The sequence below is a fragment of the Hemitrygon akajei genome, chromosome 14 (assembly GCF_048418815.1).
Source record: "Hemitrygon akajei chromosome 14, sHemAka1.3, whole genome shotgun sequence".
Lineage (NCBI taxonomy): Eukaryota > Metazoa > Chordata > Chondrichthyes > Myliobatiformes > Dasyatidae > Hemitrygon > Hemitrygon akajei.
In genome coordinates, this window is record NC_133137.1 from 64,932,292 (window position 1) to 64,954,340 (window position 22,049).

The 22,049-nt window shown below is 37.6% G+C and overlaps 1 protein-coding gene across 1 annotated transcript in view; it reads right to left on the minus strand.

The window, feature by feature from the left end:
* Positions 1–22,049, minus strand: part of LOC140738191 (uncharacterized) — a 120,407-nt gene that overhangs the window by 85,279 nt on the left and 13,079 nt on the right. The window contains exons 10-27 of the mRNA XM_073065303.1: positions 20,073–20,193; positions 19,836–19,974; positions 19,612–19,704; positions 19,460–19,532; positions 19,229–19,366; positions 16,305–16,460; positions 14,040–14,134; positions 12,787–12,913; positions 11,416–11,662; positions 11,270–11,328; positions 11,102–11,187; positions 8,754–8,902; positions 7,660–7,798; positions 6,172–6,276; positions 5,852–6,040; positions 2,518–2,757; positions 2,284–2,440; positions 1,476–1,601 (exon numbers count right to left, since the gene is read on the minus strand). Coding sequence (XP_072921404.1) covers positions 1,476–1,601; positions 2,284–2,440; positions 2,518–2,757; positions 5,852–6,040; positions 6,172–6,276; positions 7,660–7,798; positions 8,754–8,902; positions 11,102–11,187; positions 11,270–11,328; positions 11,416–11,662; positions 12,787–12,913; positions 14,040–14,134; positions 16,305–16,460; positions 19,229–19,366; positions 19,460–19,532; positions 19,612–19,704; positions 19,836–19,974; positions 20,073–20,193 — 2,439 coding nt within the window. The remainder of the gene's footprint in view (positions 1–1,475; positions 1,602–2,283; positions 2,441–2,517; positions 2,758–5,851; positions 6,041–6,171; positions 6,277–7,659; positions 7,799–8,753; positions 8,903–11,101; positions 11,188–11,269; positions 11,329–11,415; positions 11,663–12,786; positions 12,914–14,039; positions 14,135–16,304; positions 16,461–19,228; positions 19,367–19,459; positions 19,533–19,611; positions 19,705–19,835; positions 19,975–20,072; positions 20,194–22,049) is intronic.

Here is a 22,049-nt window from a genome sequence, read left to right on the forward strand (position 1 = left end):
TGCAAATGACCAGCTTAACCTAGTACAAATTGTACACTATGAATCCATGTTTCTTTATTACATCTCATCTGTTTTCCTGATCTACAATGTTAAATATATGTCCCCTTGTCCCCTTATTCTCTTATTATTTTAGCCTATGATAATTTACTATTCCCATACAGTATGCCCTTCTGTACTTTTCAATGAACTAGTGGTGATCCCTCAGCTTGATTTTAAAATGGACATATTTCTGCTATGATCATTGCATCATCTTCCTATATAGCTATTTATGCTTGTAGTGCACTCATCTTATTCATCATATTATATTCATTTGATGGCATTTTTTCACATTGTTACATTCCAAATTTGTCTTTGTAACCCTCATAGTTGAACTTGGTCTGCTCCTACCTGAAATTGTATTGCCTTCTACACTTTCATTATCTAATGTTCCTGCTCCGAAATACACATTATTGTTTTCTTATACCTATATGTTGATGCCATCCTCCTGTCAGGGTTGTGCTATTTGAATAATAGCCCGAGTACCGCTAGCAATTATTTTGATGAGATTTCAGATGTGCCTGCTTTATTTTATTTATAAAACAGAGTTCTTTTAAAAAAAATTCTGGTTCCTCCCTTACTCAAAGAATAACTGTCTGCACAAGATACACTCCGTGGCCACCTTATTAGGTACCTCCTGTACCTAATGCTACAGTAGCCCATCCACTGAAAGGTTTGACATATTGTGCATTCAGAAATACTCTACTGCACACCATTGTTGTCTTCCTGTCAGCTTGAACCAGTCTGGCCCTTCTCCTCTGACTTCTCTCATTAGTAAGGCATTTTCACCCATATGACTGCCACTCACTGAATGTTTTTGTATTTTGCACCATTCTCTGTAAACACTAGAGACTGTTGTGCATGAAAATTCCAGATCAGCAGTTTCTGTGATACCCAAACCACCCCATCTGGCACCAACAATCATTCCATGGTCAAATTCATTAAGATCACATCTCTTCCCCACTCTGATGTTTAGTCTGAACCTCTTGTCCAGATCTGCATGCTTTCATGTTTTGAGTTGCTGCCTTATGATTGGCTTATTAGACATTTGCATTAATGAACAGTGTACAGGTGCATCTAATAAAGTGGCCACTGAGTGTTTAAACACATGTTAAAATAACTCTTTAAAGTATTAAGATCAAAGATATTTCTTGACACACCAGAGCAATGTTCAGGACAATGCTAAGGTCGGGTTGTGCTTTGTCCTGATCTGTGTCTGTGTTAGCATCAGCAAAAGCAGAAATTGTCCTCTTTTTTTAATTCATTGATTATTAGAAAGTGTGATTCTTTGTGAAGTTTCATCAAAGTATATATAATTTAATGGAAGCAACATAATGAAATGATTACTGTTCTTAAATTTTATAATGGAAGCTCAGTCTGGCAGGAAAAACATCTATAAAAATGAAAACAAATTGTAACATTTGAAAACAATTGAGTACCTTCGAGAACTGCAGAATACTTTTTTCCAACGAAATGGCTTGAGCATGTTTTTGTTGCTACTGTTCCACATGGCTGATAGTGCCAAATGCAGCCGTCAGGGGTGTTATAATATTCACAGAACACGGCTGGAGAATAAAAGAAAAACAATTGTAATTTCAGCTCAGAGAAAATGAACATAATATTAGTCCCCTCTGGCATACAATAAATTTGTACACATGTTAAATATATTGGTTTTTGATCTAGAGTGTTCAACACTCATAATTTTGTCTGGACAATTACAGATCCTCTGATAAATTTACTTTTGCTACCAAATGTAAACCATGTTGACTTATTAGGTAGCTGAAGGAGAATTGTCAAGAGGATCAATAAAATTATTCTATAAGGCATCCTTCCTTACTTAATGCAGAGCAGTTGGATATTTCACTTGGGGAAGTGCTGAATGTGTTTTGTTTAATGATTGAAGGATTATAATTGTACAGTGATGGTGACCTGACTTTTTTGGCAGGACCGGAGACACATTTGATACAAATGCTGCCAATCCTGAGGTGACCCATCAAACAGTAAACAAATAATGGGCCAAGGGTATCCTTCCAAACAGAATAAAATAGAAGATAATGGATGTTGTAGCAAAAATGACAGGGAATTAAAGAAGAAAACCTGCTTTCATTTTTGGAATTACAAAATAACACAAATTTCAAACAGCAGCAATCATAAATATGAAAAATGATGTGACTCTGTGAACCAATCTGCTCCGCAGTCCATAAATTAGTGTTGATGAAGTTTTGTACCTTAAACGTTTAGACTTACGGCACAGATCTGGGTTTCTCCAGCGAATACAAACATTGGCTTTGTTACATGCTTCTGCATACACTGCAATAGCAGTGCACAATCCCAAATATTTTCCCTCCATATCACAGGCGCAAGCTTCTTGGACACAAGCTTCATAATATGGAGTTGGGTCAACCTAGTAAGGAACCAGAGTGTCAGAAATATTGGCTGCAGTTTTGAAATATTTTATTTCAGATTTAGCAGGTATCTTACCATTTTATGACAGGCTTGAAAGATGGGACCAGTAATTATGCTGCACCTCTTTTGAGCCCAAGCTAAACAATATGGATTGTTTTCACAAGGAAATGTTCGACTTAGTGAATTGGAACATGATCGCATGGACTTCCAACTGTTCCCAAACTCCACAAAGTTGGTCATCAAGGAATTCCCCTTTGTTGACAAATCATCTTCAAGCTCATCGTTGAAATTTCCACAAAGACCACAAACTTTATTCTTGTGTGAGTAAGAGAAACAAAGAAAAACAATTACTATTCTAAAATCACCATTTGTTTCATTCCATTTCCATAAGTCATCAGAATGATCTCTTTTAGTACAATAAATAAACCACATAGACACTTCTTGGTCCAGTAAGACCAATATACATGGAATAAATTAATGAATTAGTTAATTCTCAACCCAGTCCTTAATCTTTCGGAGTTCCTTGTTCTAGGAGCACAGAGTTTACCAATCCAAAATGACTACAATTATAGAAACATCCAGTCTTTTACATCACAGCTGCAATCAAAGACATTAGTTATGAAGGCCTGTGCAGCAAGTTTAGGTTGCAAATAAATAAACAAATTCTTTCATCCTTGCCCATAGATTAGTGTGTTGAAAACTCTGCTTTCAAAAGATTGATGAATCCTCCAAAGAGGGTTTTTGGGAAGTTCTGGATTGATTAGTTAATCCACTGGCTAATGGTCTTCACTATAATAACAACGTAACAAATTTTATATGGACAGTTTAATGACAAAAGCAAATACAAACATATTTTGAATATAAATTGGAAATAAACTGCCTAATGCATAACTTTAGGGATGGGCAATAAATGCTGACCTAGCTGGCAATGCCCACATCCCATAAATGAAAAATTAAAAAAAATTAAATGGAGAATAATTTGATATTGCATTGTCTGTTTCAATTCTACTTCACCGTTCTCATTTGCAACTAACTTCGTACAAATTTTTGCTGTTTATTGTTCATCTCTTCATAGTTTTAAGCCAACCTTTAACATGAAATGTCACTCTTCTTATTTGTAATTCAAAATTTTTACACTAACTGCTTCCTGTAACTAAATACAGCAGATGCTTGAAAATAGCTGGCGTGAAAGGGGTATATGTATATATTTTTTAAAATTTCTTTCAGTTAAATGACTTAACATTTCATGGAAAACTTTTGCTTAACATATTACTGATTAATAATAGAACTTGGGCAAGCCTCTTGCTCCACCCACGTGTCAGTTTTGCTTTCCCTCTTTGCCTTTCCCAGCTTCTTGAACTTTTGAGCAAGCTTTTGAGCAGGGATTGTTCTTGCAAATGTTTCCCATCAGTAATGAGCTAGAACATCTCCTTAGGAGTTTTCAGCTTTAGGATAATGTTCAGTGAAAATTTTAAAAAAGCTGCTAGATATCTGAAATACAAACACAAAATTCTGTAAATACTCAACAGTTCAAGAGGCATCTGTGGAAAGCAAAACTTTTAATGTTTCTGATCATAGACACTTCAGTGTGTTAAAGATGGAAATTTGACCTGAAATGGTAACTTGTTTTTGCTGTATACAGATGCCACCTGACATACTGAGTTTTTTTCCAGTAATTTTTGCTTTTATTTCAGTTCACATTATTTATTCTCAGTTAAACAAATCCCAATATTTATCAAAATGTCAAAAATACATTCTTAGAAATTTGAAGTTGCATGATAATGCTTTATTAAATGTTGTGATCATGAAAATTGATGATTCGATGATTGATGCATGATAGTAATAATTTCTAGGACATGGTTCACTGTGTTTAGAACTTGACAGGATGCTTTCTGTTGTGTGACTCCAATGCTATTTCTATGTCAAAGCCACATAAGAGGACATTAACAGACCTCCCCAGGCTAAAACAGGGCTCTGTTCTTATGACACACGAGTGAATCTGCAGCTGCTGGAAATAAATAAAAACACGAAATGCTGGCAGAACTCAGCAGGCCAGACAGCATCTATGGGAGGAGGTAGTGACGACGTTTCGGGCTGAAAACCTTCATCAGGAGTGAAGTATCATGGGATGGTGGAGAGGAGATAAGAAGAGGGGGGAGGGATGAAGTAGAGAGCTGGGAAGTGATAGGCTGGAGGGAAATGGGCTAGGGGGAAGGTGGAGAATTATGGGAAATAAAAGAGAAAGAAAGGTAGGGCTGGGGGGAGAGATTATAGTGAGGGGGGAAAAGAGAGAGAAAGAGAACCTGACTAAAATAATAGATAGGGATGGGGGTAAGGGGGGGCAGGGGTATCAACGGAGGTCTGTGAGTTGGATGTTCATGCCGGCAGGTAGGAGGCTACCTAGGCGGGAGATAAGGTATTGCTCCATCGACCTGCGTGTGGCCTCATCTTGACAGTGGAGGAGGCCATGGACAGACATGTCGGAGTGGGAGTGGTCTGTGGAATTGAAGTGTGTGGCCACAGGGAGATCCCACCACTGCTGGAGGGCTGAGCGCTGGTGTTCGGCGAAACGGTCTCCCAGTCTGCGACAGGTCTCCCCAATGTATAAATGGCCACATCGGGAGCACTGGATACAGTATATCACCCCAGTTGACTCGCAGGTGAAGTAGTGCCTCACCTGAAAGGACTGTCTGGGGCTTGGGATGGTGGTGAGGGAAGAAGTGTGGGGGCAGGTGTAGCACTTTTTCCATTTGCAGGGATAAGTGCCTGGAGGGAGGTCGGTGGGGAGGGATGGGGGGGAATGAATGGATACGGGAGTGTAATTGATTTGTTTATTTTTTATTATTATTGTTTTTATTTTAATTATTATTTATTTTCTCTGCTAGATTATGTATTGCATTGAACTGCTGCTGCTAAGTTAACAAATTTCACATCACATGCCAGTGATAATAAACCTGATTGTGATTCTGATTATTGTCACATGTATTGAGGCACTGTGAACAAATCTGTTTTGCATGCCATCCATATAATAGTGCCAAACTGCTTCCTTCCTTTTCTGTTTGCTGGCATGCTAGTGTGACAGGCTTCCTCTCTTGATGAATAGTGCTGCTCCACACTCCCTTGACAAACTATTATCCCATTGAAGGCAATGGATCCAATTACTGATCAATGTCATCAATGAACAAAAAATTTGGGAACAAAATTTTATAACTGCTTACTAGCCCACTAAATAAATGAAAATCTTGTCCCACAATTCCAATTTACTTCTATTTTAGATCCAATGTTGCAGATCTTCAGTATATATTTCCATCATTTATCCTCAAACTCTGGCCTGTCCGTTCAAGGTATGGTTCTGCGCTCTTCAAACGAGCAGAAATTAAGGAAATGTTTTATTTATAACTCTACATACCTTCCATCTAGGATCCAATGTGACTGAAAATCTTGTACGTTTGTCCCATATCACAGTGATCCCATTGGAAAATGTCAAGACTAAGTAGAGTCCAACAGTGTGAAACGTGTATGATTTATCTGTGCACTGGTTATTGCGAAGCGACACTTCACTCACACCACTTTCACTTAGCAGAATTATTTCCTTTTCCTGTCAGAGTACATTTAAAAGTAGGTCAGTTTATCACATGCTTAACAATTTTCCTAGAGATCGATATGAAGATCTTTTTTCAAAATACCAGAGATTGAACATTTTAGTTGTTAAGAACCAAGCACATATACCTCAAATAAGATTCGGATATTTCTTGAACACGTAACTCCTTTTTCACAACAGGAAACACTTTCTGTCAGTATTTGGAATGTGCCGGAGTCCCGTAGACACTGATCCTAAAATTAATGATGATTAATGATAATTAATGATGATTAAACATGTATGAATTTGTGCAGCAGGATTACAATCTATAATCTGGGATGGCACCACCAGTTCAATAATTCCAGTATAATAATAATTATGATAATTACATTTATCTTCATAACTCACAGCGCTCAAGAAAATACAAGGTCAAAGGTGGGAGAAAAAGCCGGATCATATTAGGAGTTCTTGGAATCCTGTGCATCAAATAGTCATCAGCACTTTCAAAGACGTTAAAATGTTTGCTAAAGAACACTTCATACTTTAGAACCTGTTTGATACTATATTATTCAGTTTTGCCTGGTCTTCTTACTTACATCTCTGATTGCACTTAAAAACATTTGTGCTGATGTCAAAAGCCAAAACTGATTTCATTGTCATATGCACAACTGCAATAAATTTATTACTTGTGGCAGCTTGATTGGTACACAGCACTAGAGACACAGTATTTTCAAGAAAAAAATAAGTTAAACTAAATTATGCAAAATAATACAACAAGGAATACAACTAGAACAAAAAAAAATCAAAGTCCATCATAGTACAAAGTGTTCATGATATCACTATACTGAAGTAGTGTTGAGGATTGTGGATCACTCCATAGGTCTAATTATCATTTCTATCTCAGAGCATCAGAGACCATTCATATTTCTAAAACACAATCTAATGTGCTGCTGCATGTTTGTAATCTCACCTGTAAAATTTCAAAGTATGAAATTCTTTGAAATTATGATGTGAATAAGCAAAAATAGGAATGTTGCAATCATACATTGCTTCCTCTCCTCTAATAGCTAATTGTGACAAGAACCAATGGTCAGTCACGTTAAAGCGCAAAATACCTGACATTATCTTTTCACTTTACGTAAATATATTATCCTTTAAAGAACATCTCAAATAAGTACTTCAATGAAATATTTTATGTTCTAACCAGAAATCACTATTACAATAAAGAATATAGTTTTGCATACTCTATCTATGTGAATGTGGAAACAGTGTAAAAGACTTCTGATATAAATTGAAGATAATTTTTTATTGATAACACATTTGAAATGATTCAAATGATTTCACCACATGCCAATTGCAAATTAGTAGTGTATTTGATGTCCAATCATCTCGTGCAACCCCTAGATACTTCACAATGCTGAGCATGTGGTTTCCCCACTTTTTTTTTAACCTTATTTTCAGGATAATGAAATAGTTACAATTTCAGCCACTGTGACCCATTCACATAGTAAACTACTTAGCCATAACTTTTTCCAAGTAATTTTTTTTTCAGCGAAGGTCAAGTCTGAAGCATTAATCTGTATATTTGCAATTAACAAAAAAAAAATGGTAATAGCCACATTGAATGTGAATTGTACCTCAACAAAGATATATTCACAGTTTCCATCAAAGCTGTATCGTTTTCCATCAAAGGTTATGTAGTGTCCATCTCCGTAAACGTGGCAGGTCTTTGGACATGGATCGTTGGTGCAAATCCAAGTTCCACCTTTGCAATTGCTATAATTTGGAGCACAAAGTAATGACTTTCTATAATCCTCAAACCACCCACAGCTCCAATCTGCTAATTAAATTTGCTGATGATACTACATTGATTGGTCTTTTCTCAAATAATAATGAGGGAGCCTGCAGAGAAGTCATCACCCTGACACAGCAGTGTCAAGAAAACAACCTCTCCCTCTGTGTCACAGAAACAAAGGAGCTGCTGTGGGCTACAGGAAGAATGGAGACAGGCTAACCCCTATTGACATCAATGGATCTGGAGTTGAGAGGGTGAACAGCTTTAAGTTTTCAGCATACACATCACTGAGGATCTCGTGGTCTGTACCAGCTGTGTGGTTAAAAAAAGCACAACAGCGCCTCTTACAACTCAGACAGTTAAAGAAGTTTGGCGTGAATCCCCAAATCCTAAGGACTTTCTACAGGGGCACAATTGAGAGTATTCTGACTGGCTGCATCACTGCCTGGTATGGCAATTGTACTTCCCTCAATTGTAGGACTCTGCAGAGAGTGGTGCAGACAGCCCAGCGCATCTGTAGGTGTGATCTTCAGGGCATTTAAAGAGAGAGGTGTATAAAAAGGGCCCGAAGGATCATTGAGGACCCAAGTCACCCCAACCACAAACTGTTCCAGCTGCTACCATCTGGGAAACAGTACCTCAGCATTAAAGCCAGGACCAACAGGCTCCGGAACAGCTTCTTCCACCAGGCCATCAGACTGATTAATTCACACTGATACAATTCTATTTCTATGCTATATTAACTGTCCTGTTGTATATACTATTTATTACAAAATCACTATAAATTGCACAGTGCGCATTCAGATGAAGAGGTAACATACAGATCTTTACTCCACATGTACGTGAAGAATGTAAGAAATAAAGTCAATTCAATTCTCTGCTGTTAGTCTCATATTATTTAGTGGTTTTATTTTATTTCACTTTGTCTAAGCTCACCATGTATTGCAGTCACTTTTGATTGTTTCTCCAGGAAAAAATTTTTCACCTCCAAATAAACAAGGACATTGGGATGGTGCAATGCATCTTCCACTGGAATCTTCTACCAATCCTTTTGGGCAGACACACCCAGGGACACATGGTTTTGACTTTATAAATAAAGGAGAAAACATTTTATCAATTGGCTGAGCTAGCAATAAGTGGTATAGATGGACACCATGTATGCATAATTATCATATAGTTAAAATATACCTCCAAAATTATCCATGTAAATATCCTGGACTGAGATTGCACAGAACTGTACTCTCCCTTACCTTCTTTAGAAACAAGAGAATATAATTCTAAATAGCATTACAATTATCAGACCCACTTCTTGACAAAGACAAATATCAGTGATGAAATTCACCCTCAATGCATAAGCATAGCCTTTGGTGAAGAGCAAGACCAGATCTGACACAAACCTCCTGGCCAACCAAAAATTGGTGATCCCTGCAAAATAACAAATTGCTGGAATGCAGCGGATCAAGTGGCATCTGGGGATGCAAAATGGATGTGTCAAAGTTTTGGTCTTGACCATCTATCTGTATGGGGGTAAAGTGAGAAGAAGAGGAACGTTGGCCAGTACATAGAAAACTGGGAGAGGTGGTGTGGGACAGTAAGTGGTAGCTGACAGGTTGAACCATATAAGGGGGGAATGACGGCAAATAGAGATGGGATGTAGAGTAGAAAATGTAAAAGGGTGGAAAAGGTGAACAATAAGTGCTAACTATGCATCTCTCTCTCTCTATTTTTCGTATTTCTCGAATACTTTCACTATCTCTCTGTGTGTCTCTCCCTCCTACCCTCCCTCTATTTCCTTCACTATCTCTCTGTCTCTCTCTCACCAGCTCCATCCCTCCCTCTCTGTAATTCCCTGCAACGGAGATACAGAGAAGGAGAGTGAGTGTGAGACAGAGAGAGAGAGAGAGAGAGTGTGAAACAGAGTGAGAGAGAGTGAGTGTGAGACAGAGAGAGATGCATAGTTAGTACTTATTGTTCACCTTTTCACCTTTTCTACCTTTTCACCCTCCCCCTGCCCCTATCATTCTCTTTCTCATCTAATTCCACCTATCACAAATCGGCTTCTATCCCACTCCTCCCTGCATTTCTATATACAGGTCATCTTTTCTCTCTCCTGTACAGATCCTGCTTGTCCTCACAGATGCTTCTTAACTGATGTTCCCTCTAATTTGTAATGACTGCTGCGCACAAAAATCTTCTGCAAAGCAATTTTTGCCCAGTGACAACAATATGTGTGCACTGAATAACTTCTTCAATAAAAACAGTATAATTATGCCAGTCATAAAATATGCAAATTATCACAAACTCCACATTGTCAACACCATCCGCATTAAAATCCAGAAAAAGAAATGTGATTGTGTATGATTGTGAAATATACTTAACGTGCCAACGAGGTAGAGGGTGACAACCTTTTGCGTGCTGTTTAGCTTCCTTTGTGCGCCGATAATAAAAGATGTGCAAGCATGCATATGCACACACCATAGAGGGAACATTGTTCTTAACCTGAATTTTTTCATCTGTTTATTCTTGCTCCAGATTCTAGTACTGTAGTTTCTTGTTTTAATCATGATCCTTGCTCTCCTATATGCTTCTAAGAACTGGACTACCTATAGCACGTATCTCAAGGCAATAGAAAAAACACTACCAAACCCATTTCTGTAAAATCTTCTAAATTAAAACTATAAGGACAAGCAGACCAACATCAATATCTTTCCCTGAACCATCATTCACAGCCCTGCCCTGCTTACTCTTGTTTGGCCACAATGAGCAAGTGACGACATTCGTATGCCTGATGTCAGATTGCTGCAACTTTGCAAGCTCTTTCATGGGAACAGTCAATGAGAATACTGTGATGTGCTCCTTGGAATCCTCCTTGCAAAAATGCAGCATCCCCACTGCATTATGGAAATCTCTGGCTCATAACAACTTGAAGTGAAAATGCAGCAATTGAGAATGATATTGAAAACTTTGAAGTCATGGACCAGGAACACTGTGCATATGCTGGAAGGGGTGGATCACCTCACAAATCATCTGTCAGCACTGCCCATTTGTGTAAACGTCTATGTTTCCCACGTGGCCTCATTAATCATGTTAAAACCAAAAAAAACAAAATAGTGTTAAATTATCCTCGACCCTGAGGGATGGTGGAAGAAGATGAATATTGGAATGGATCCACATTTGTCTAATGGCAGATCCCTATTAAATTAAATATTGAGCGGCTTGTTTAATAAATATGATAATTTTTTAAAAAATGCATACCAAAATGATAATGGTTCATGGTCACTTACACATGGTTTATTTAGAGTTTCACATGTCCTCTTGCATACATCAGCAATTTCACAATCCGAAAATATTTTATTTTGGCTCTTGCAATCTAAAAAAAGATGTTAAACAACCACTAATTATTTCATTCTAAATTTAAATTGCATACTTCAGCAGCTTGATTTTTTTTTTACCTTTTAAGATGACTGTTTTGTTTCTATTAGGACAGGAAGGAACTCCGTTGAGACAGAAACTGAAAGAAAAATTATTTCTTATTTTATAGTTTCAGATACTTAGTTCTTTCAACAAAAATACACAGACCATAATGTTATGTACTCACCATTCCATTCCATTCAAAGAAATAACTCCTCTTTGTGGTATAATCATTCCATTTACATAACAGGGGCATTGTGGTCTGCTCACACATTCTTTCTTATCATTCATGTACAGTCCCTCAGCACAGCCACAACCATCAACAGGAACATCTTGAAGCTCACAAGTGAAATCAGGACTTGAGAGAAATTGGCACGTACGATTGCAAGCCCTCATATTGTGGTGATAGATTTGTGTACTGGGGCAACTTACTCCTAAAGAAACAAAAAAAAATCAATGTCAGTCATTAGATTTTTGTGATAAATTCCAAATATGTTTGAACGCTAATGCTTGCAAAGCTATCTGCTCAAGATGTTATGCAATTGTTTTCTGTTTGCAGATGACTTTTTTTTAAAGAAAAGGAAGAAATGTGCTTGATATTCTTGAGATAAAGCTTCTTATTCACTATTCAGAAGAACTTAGTTTTCCAACAGTGTCCTGTTTGGTTATTTTCTCCAAGAGAAATATTGTTAAGCTTAACAATAGTATTCAACACTGAATGTCTCTTTTAAACTCCTTTCTTTTATATTTGGCACAGGAATCTACAAGTTCCCATAAACTATTCAAAGGATGTCCCATATATACTGACAATAGACAATAGACAATAGGTGCAGAAGTAGACCATTTGGCCCTTCAAACCTGCACCACCATTCTGAGATCATGGCTGATCATCTGCTATCAATACCCGGTTCCTGCCTTGTCCCCATATCCCTTGATTCCCCTATCCATAAGATACCTATCTAGCTCCTTCTTGAAAGCAAGCATTGACGTGATCTTCATTTGATTTTCACTTTATTTTATTCAATAGTTACCAATATTTTTTAATAACAGCGTAAGATTTACTGATGCAAGGCTATCCTTTGTTGAGTAAAAAGCATCAATATATATGTTAAGTGGCCATAGAGTTGTTCTACCTTGGAGGAAACAAAGGAAAGGCCTGAGTGATTTTTACAGTTCCATCCACAATTTCATTTGGTTGAAAACAGCTGTGCTGCTATGTGTAGAATTCCAGAAACAAAAAAAAAATCTAAGGTAGGTTTTGACTCCCTTTAAGATTGTAAAAGGGTACCATCTGAAAGCTAACAGTAGAAAGCAATTTTTGAACTGAATTATGCATTGAAAATAATGTTAAGTTATTAACATATCTAAGTAAACTTTCATGCACTATATCAATTATTTCATAAGTCTCCACTTTTGGAAATTGTGATGGAAAGCTGCCATGATTTAATTGAGTAGCAGAGATAGGTCCAAAAAGTGAATGGTCTACCTCCACTCTCCACGTTCCCACATAACTTTGCTTTCAGCAATTAACTTGTAACATATGACCAAAAACACATACTGCACACTGATCTTCTCCAGTTCTTCACAGTGATGCCCTTTGAAGCACAAGCACGAGCATAGGCTCCCAATGCAGCACACACACAGTCATTGACGTTCTTGCAGTGACATGAGGCAGCTTTACACATCTAAAAACACAAAACACTTTTGTTAGAATTTTAAAAATATCCATTATAGATATCATGAAGACTTTAAAAACTATGTAATGAACTGTCATTTGAATCTTAATATTCTCCATTAATCTGAAACAACCCATAAGGGATTATTTTTACTTTAAAACATGCCAGCTTAAATTTGAACTCAAGATAATATTACTTTGCTGATAGGTAGGCTACTGTTTCATATGATTGTCAGCATAATCTGCTTTACAAGCCTTCTTAAATGCTTACTTCTGCTCTGAAAAGCTATTTTCTGTTGTTATTCCAATTACAATTCAAGTCACCATCATTATGTACCATGTCATATGATGTTATCAACCATAATTTTCCTTGGCAAATTTTTCTACAGAAGAGGTTTGCCATTGCCTTCTTCTGAGCAATGTCTTTACAAGATGGGTAACCCCAGCTATTATCAATACTTTTCAGAGAATGTCTGCCTGGTGTCAGTAGTCGCATAACCAAGATTTCTGATATGCACAGTTCCTCATATGATCATCCACTATCTGCTCCCATGCCTTCACGTGACCTTGATCGGGGGCAAAGCAGGTGCAACACCTTGTTCAAAGGTGTCCTGCAAGCTAGTGAGAGGAAAGAATGCCTTACACCTCCTTTGATAGAGATGTATCTCTACCCTTGCACCCAATAATTCAAGTACTTAATTTAAACAATTGATTTGTTTAATTTAATTAATTTCCAAAGAAGCTTTGAGGTGGCCACCTGATTGTCATAGTTCTGACAGTGGGACCCTGCTTTCAAACCCAGCAACTGACACCAGCCATTCAGAATATCTTTGACTTCCAGGCACATGCATTCAACTGAAAAATGTGTTCTGAAAGTCAGATGAATCTGACCATCCACACCACTGCTGGATTGAAAGAGTCACTTGCTGAGGAGAGTCCAGGTGCCATGGAGCTGCTACTGAGCTTTACACCAGCTCTTCAGGTGTGCTGTGTTGGGGGAAGGGGCAACTCATTCAACTTTCTACATCCACAAAATAAGTACATGGTGAGTGGAGACAACAGGCAGTACTTCCAGGTAGTAAGATCTAGCACAACATATTTTCATTTGCAGAGGTGTGTTTAAAGTTTTGACTTACTTCATAATACCTATCAAATTCTACCATGGCATGGCACCTGGAGAAATCTCCTGTAGGGTCTTTCAAATAGGCACAATGTTCCTTGGCAAAGTTTTCTGTAATAAGATAATGTTATCATTACATTAAATATGAAATGTATTTGATGTAGTAGATAAGATAGCTCACAATGTAGTTGTATATGTTGCTCATATACCAACTGACACTGAGTTAGTAAGGGTCATTAGATAGATAGATAGATAGATAGATAGATAGATAGATAGATAGATAGATAGATAGATAGATAGATAGATAGATAGATAGATAGATAGATAGATAGATACTTTATTCATCCCCATGGGGAAATTCAACTTTTTTTCCAATGTCCCATACACTTGTTGTAGCAAAACTAATTACATACAATACTTAACTCAGTAAAAAAATATGATATGCATCTAAATCACTATCTCAAAAAGCATTAATAATAGCTTTTAAAAAGTTCTTAAGTCCTGGCGGTTGAATTGTAAAGCCTAATGGCATTGGGGAGTATTGACCTCTTCATCCTGTCTGAGGAGCATTGCATCGATAGTAACCTGTCGCTGAAACTGCTTCTCCGTCTCTGGATGGTGCCATGTAGAGGATGTTCAGAGTTTTCCATAATTGACCGTAGCCTACTCAGCGCCCTTCGCTCAGCTACCGATGTTAAACTCTCCAGTACTTTGCCCACGACAGAGCCCGCCTTCCTTACCAGCTTATTAAGACGTGAGGCGTCCCTCTTCTTAATGCTTCCTCCCCAACACGCCACCACAAAGAAGAGGGCGCTCTCCACAACTGACCTATAGAACATCTTCAGCATCTCACTACAGACATTGATTATTGTCTGATTACGTGATTATTGTGCTGGGTGAGGTTCATGCCCAATCTGGTCATCAGTTACCCATATTTTCCTGAATTGGTTCCTTACTCAGTTACTCAAATTCTATTCCTTAGGGTAAATAGCATGCTTCATCAACCTAGGCCATGATGAACTTGGAGTTGGGAGTTTCCTGTCATTGATTTCATGAGAGGAGAATAATTATAGCAGATAAAGGTAAGTAAAATAATGCTTAAAACTTTTAATATTTTTTGAATATTTCTGCATGTCAAATGCATTCAAAGTTTTGGCAATCTCAGTACCAAATTCACTAAAATTTGTCAATTTTCCAACTGCCTTTTGACCAGGTCTTGTTTTACCCTCTTGTGCAACCCTAGCTCCATCTGATGAAATTTTGTCACAGAAGTCCTTGCCATGGCACAAAGACCTCAGATGGTAGGGTAAGCTTTTGACTCTGCTGACCACAAAATCTAGGAAATTAATGTTAGACACTTTATTTGATGGAACACAGCACGCAGTGATTGCTAAGGAACCCATTCGTTGGAGGGCACTGCCAACTTCTGTTATTGAATCAAACAACCATTCCCTTAACAACAAAAATAGGATAAGTTAAGATGGAGCAGGGATTACTTCACAAATCTTTTGGTTCAAGCACTCAAGGAACTCCCATGTACTAAAACTTTTACCAGGCTGTTAGCAAATATTGACAGAAGGGTTAAATCAGAGGTTGGAGTTGTGTCATCTATTATCAAACGATTTTACAAGAAGGTAAAGAAATTAAACTGAAGTACAGTTTATTGGAATGAACATAATATTTGTCTACATTTTATATGTTCAAGAAGTCAGTTTATTTAGAGTCTATATTTTCTCAATTAAGTGCAGTCTTTATCAATTTGTCTTCAAGCAGTTACATTGAATACGTTATTAGGAAATGACCCCTTCTTTATGGCCATCATATATTGTAGGAAGCTGGTTCTCTGGTTCCTGTGGTAACTAAGAGAGAACAATTTTCACCTTAACTGTGGTTATGGCAGAACAATATTTAACCTGATTCATCCATTAGACACAGACTAGCACTGTTTCCATTATATTCTTCTTTTGTCTTATTGTTTCTTAAAACTTCATTTTTCAATATTTTCTATTTTTAATCTTTTAATTCTTCATCTTCCACTCACGTTTATCAGCCTCCCTGATTCAGTTTTGCTGATGCTAGGAAATAGATTTTCAGTCAGCTTCAAACTCTCTGAGATTATGTGTAGGTGTCATGTTTTAATGTATGATAATGTGGGCAGGAATGGAAGAGGTGATATGGTGGAATCAAGACATGAGGGTCTACTATTTGCAAGTATACTGAAATTCGGAGTAAAAAACTGATGACCAGTTTAATTCATGCATTATATAGCCATTATAATTACCATTTTCTGAGCTAACACAGACTGGATTCAATTTTGGTAAAGGGCATATCTCATTATCTTTCCATGAGTCACTGAATGGGATGAAAGTGTGTTCCACAATGTTCTGTGCAGATAGAAAGTCATCTTCTGCATTGTCGTTGAAGGTGCCACATAAACCTGGAGAAAAGAGAAAAAAAAGGTCGTCATAAGAAATATGTAACCTATTCTGATAGATGAATGAAACTGAATTCATGAAATTCATGATCTACAGTTTATTACATTGTTATATATTTTAAAAAGTCAATGTAATGTGACAATGCATTGGGAAATTGACAAAATCAGTCATCAGGTGGTTTTACATTTTTCTATTACTTCTATGTTCCTGCAAAATCAGTGAGACCTATTATTGACAAACAGAGTAATGCACAGTCTATGTTATTCTGTTGGTTTCCTGATAAGTGGGTCACCTTAAAGTGATCAACGACTTGTTTTTGGGAATCTCCATTGAAACTTTTCACTTCTGTGTTCAATTTACCACATGATCTCATTTTGGACATGCAATTCCAAATCCTATTCTAAAAGAATGAGCTTTAATAGTATAATGTGGATTAAGAGGAGGCTTTACAAGAGTAACTGACTCCTTGTTGCAAACAATAATGTTAATGTTCTTAGTCAAGTATTTCTGCCTTTGTCAGTATCAACTGCAGGGAAATAAAGTCAAAGGTAGAACATTCTTCTTCTTTCAGACCTAATGTACAGATTGTCATTTAAAACTCTAAACCTGTTATAGCTGAGTAAATACTTCATTCAATATAGAGTTAATTCAATATTTCATTGCTGAAGCCCATAGTGAAAAAGAGAATCAAAATATACTCAGTGGCACTTTATTAGGTACAGAAATGGAACCCAGAGTGATCTACTGCTGCTGTAGCCCATCCACTTCAAGGTTCAATATGTTCTGCATTTAGATGCTCTTTTGCACACTACAGTTGTAACACATGGTTATTTGAGTAACTGCCACATTTTGTCAGCTTGAAACAGCCTGGCCGTTTTCCTTTGACCTCTCTCATTAACAATGTGTTTGCACACCATTCTCTGTAAACTCTAGAGACTGCTATGTGAGAAAATCCCAGGTGATCAGCAGTTTCTGAGATACTCAAACCACTCCATCTAGCACTAACAATCATTCCACAGTCAAAATCACTTAGCTCACATTTCTTCCTGTTATGGTCCGGTCCGGAGCCCGCATTCCAGGTCTTGATCCGGTCCGCAGACTCCGGACTCCAGGTCTTGTAGCCGTCCCTCCTTTCACCCTTAAGACCAAATAGGATTATCTTGGCTTAAGGAGGTGCACCTGAGACCTATCGGCTGGCAGGTGTATATAAGGGGCTCTGGGACTGAGTCTAGTTGAGGGGTTGTCCTGTATCTGTCTTGAAGTACCCACTGTTAATCATCTAGTTCTGTAAGTCTGTTCTTGTAGTCACTCTGGACTGAGCTCCCTTCTGATCCCTTGCCTCTGTTGGGTAAGCAGGCTGGACTGTTGTTGCCTGGTGGGGGACTCTGACCCTTTCCTACCCCTTTCTTCTGACAGGTTGTGCCCTGTACCTGGCCAGGCCCCTGTGTTCCTGCCTGGGAGGTTGGGCCCTGCCCAGGAATTATGTGGCCTGCTATCCTACCAGTATTCCTTGTCCCATAGACCCATCCTTTAGCCTAGCCAGGGTCCTGCCTTTGCTATGAACTCTCTCTGAACCCCAGGATCACCTTTGCATGCCATGGTCTCCCCATCTTGTTCTATCCTTTAGTTGTTCCTGACCTGCCCCTAGTAATTCAGTGCCTGCGTCCTGCATTTGGGTCCAGTCTCCATGTCCCCTTGTGATGCTTCCCTATTCTGATGTTTAGTCTGACCAACAACTGAATCTTTTGACCATGTCTGGATGCTTTTATGCATTGCATTGCTGCTACATGATGACTGATATTTGTATTAATGAGTATAGGTGTATCTAATAAAGTGGTCACTATCTGTATATTGACTGAGAAATTTAACTGAGTAATATGGTTTTATGCACACCATGTGTATAAAATGTAATATTATTAAAATATACTATAAATTTATACTATGTTCAAAACTGATTGCTGAGCAGAATTGTGGGCTAACCACATTCATTACAAGCTTTTGATTTTTCCTTTGGATCCTCCATGCACATAATATGTGGAAGTTCCCTGGAATTCAGAGGTAGCCAGGGTATACATCACAGATTGGTGCATCTCCTCCAGACAATTCACCTTAATGCCTGTGAAGAGCCTGAGCCATTCACGACCAACATGAGAACCAGTTTAGTGATATTTTATGGGTACCTGCCTGAACAGGATCCAGTTGCTGCACTCCCACCCAAATTACAACATGCAGTTATGATGTTATTCCAATTTTACCCTTAAGGTTTCAGTCCTCCCTGAGCTGACTCAGACTTGCAGGCTGCACCTACTTGTTTTTCTCCATTTTCTTCCCACCCAATTTGAGAATGAGTGAAGAAGCAACCTTTGAGTGCACTGAACAAGCAAAGCATGCATTGTTGCTGTACACTGAATACTTAGCACAACTTTCTCAGCATAGGAAAAACTCAATCCCATTTTATTATATTCAACAGGTAACTGTAAAACTAAGATGGGTGCAATATTGTTGCTTTAGTATCCCACTTAATTGATTAAATATTCCCTTCATTCAGCCCATGAACAAGGTCAAAAGAGCAAATTAATGAGACAAGGCCAGTTAATGAAGAATGTGACTGGAACACTGAAGAATGAACAGGACTGAGCAGTATGAAATAGAATGGAAACAGTTTAGAGCTGTTTTTCAGCAAATGTCTTAATGTTGTGAACATTATCTCAAAACACTGCTGAAATCAATTTTTTTATGCATTCCAACAAATTTACACAATTAGATGTACCTTTTGTACTTCCTCGGGCACTTTTGGGCAGTGAGATGTAAAGCTGCATGATGGGAGATATCTGTATTTGCATCTTCAGTCCAGATTTTGCGTGCATTTGAATGTAATGTGACGACTGCTCAAATATCATTATATTGCCTAAGAAAAACATTAAGAGGTGAATTACAAGTTAACTATTACCTGTTTGGTTGCTAAGCAGCTTGATTAATTAATTTATTGAAAGGTATTTACCATTTCCAAGAGGCAATTCCATAGTATTTCCATTATGTTGAACAGTGCCATCATTATTAATTGTGTAAATGTTCTAGAATGAAAAGATCAGTGTTAATATTCTTTAATTAAAAATGAACAGAAAGTGTCTGAATGAAAATCTCAAGATATACCTGGTGTATTGTGTATGTAACTCGTTGTAAACATGTCTGTTCGTATGCTGCATTACATGGATGCATTTCAATTTTCACTGACCAGTCCTTCGTCTGCAAAGAACAATTTGAGATCAAAAACTCAAAAATATATTTGATAAGCGAGCTGGGTAACAGATGCAAAATGAATCTTTGAAATACTGAACAATGATTAACATCAGTTGATGCAGCAAAAGCTCACGTACAACAACAGCATAATATGAGCAATCTCCAATTAGATTATAGTATGTGCCATCAAATGTTGTGATATGAGTTCCTTCTTCAATTTTGCAAGTTCCAGGACAGTTAAGATCGATACAATCCCACATTCCACCTTTACAGATGCTAAAAAAAATAGGGGAATACATTTATTGTAAATCATGTCTTTTTACTGAAACAATTGAACATTAATTAACTGATGTGTTCATGACATGAATCATTACCATGACTGGCATAAAGAATTTCTTATTTTTCCAGTGCTATAAATTTCTCCATTGTATTCACAAGGACAATCTTCTTGTCTGATGCATCTGTTACCACCTCTGAGATTATCAAGGACTAAACCTGAAGAACAATAAGATAAATAAGTATACTTATTGAAAGAGAAACAAAGTCCATGATTTTCATGTGAACAACGGGAAAGTTTTTTGAAGAACAATTAAGTTTCCCAGTAGAAATGAGATACCTTTCATTACACAATGGACAGAATTTCAATTTATTTAATTCTATGGATCATTCATGTAAGGCTAAGATGAGAAAATCTGCAGATGCTGGAAATCCAACTAACACACACGGTCCTGATGAAGGGTCTCGGCCCGAAACATTAACTGTTTACTCTTTTCCATGGATGCTGCTTGGCCTGCTGAGTTCCTGCAACATCTTGTGTGTGTTACTTATGTAGGGCTGCACATTACTATAGTTGATCCTATTTTCAAATATCCCTTTTAAGAAAACAATTTGCAATGTGAACAATTGATTAGCATTGATTTTAGTTTCTATTTTAACAAAACAAGATTTTGCCATTGAAGATTAAAAATAGATTTTTGACAAAATAATCTAAATTGGCTGGAAGTTGCCTCCTGAAAAATTGATCTTTTCAAAGCTTTCTGAAGATTATCTCTTTGCTGTGCAATCACAGTGTAATTAACTAAAATAATGAAAGCTGATCACTCAATAGGAGAACTGATGAGCATGATCAAGGAAGAAGTCCAGATGCACTTTGTTTCACTGCCACCAGGGAGTGCATATGTATATACGTATATGCATATACACAACACCTTCTGTCTAGCTCCCTTCTTAAAGAGTTGAGTGACATTTGCAATTTTCCAGTCCCCCAGAACCAACTGAGAATCTGGTGATTCTTGAAAGGTCACTACTAATGCTTTCACAATCTCTTCAGCTGTCTCTTTCAGAACCATGGGGTGTAATCCATCTGGCCCAGGTGACTTACCTACTTTCAGACCTTTCAGCTTCCCAAGCACATTCTCCTTATTAATAACAATTCCATTCACTTCTGCCCCCGACACACTCAAATTTCTGGCAACCTGCTGGTGGCTTTCACAGTAAAGACTGATGCAAAATATTTATTAAGTTCATCTGCAATTTCTTTATTCCCCATTACTACCTCTGCAGCATAATTTTTCAGTGGTCTGATATCCACTCTTGTCTCTCGTTAATTCTCTACATATCTGGAAAAGCTTTTAGCATCCGCTTTCATATTATTGGCTATCTTAACTTCATATTTTATCTTTTCTTTCTTTATGGCTTTTTTGTTGTTTTTATATAGCTCCCCAGTCCTTTAACTTCCCACTATTTTTTGCTATATTATATGCTCTCTCTTCTGCTTTTATGCTCTCTTTGACTTCCTGAGTTAGCCACAGTTGCCACATCCTCCCTTCAGAATATTTCTTCACCTTTGGGATGCATCTGTCCTGCACCTTCCAAATTTCCCTAGAACTCCAGTCAGTCTTGTTCTGCCATCATCTCTGAAAGCGTCCCTTTCCAATCAACTGTGGCCAGCTCCTCTCTCATGCTTCTGAAACTCCATGTACTCCACTGCAACACTGGCACATCTGATTTTATCTCTCCCTCTATGAACTGCAGGGTGAATTCTATCATATTATGATCTCTATATCCCAAGTATTTCTTTACCTATAACTCCCTAATCAAATCTGGTTCATAACACAACACCCAATCCAGAAATGCCCTTTCCCTATTTGGCTCAACCACAAGATGCCCTAACAAGCCTTCTCAAAGTTCAAAGTACAATTTATAATCAAAGTATGTATGCAGTATTTATTTCATAGGCAATCAACAATTTCTTGGGATTTCTCTTGGGATTCAGCACCAACTTGATTTTCCCAATCTAACTGCATATTAATAACCCCCATGATGATCATAAAATTGCCCTTATTACATGC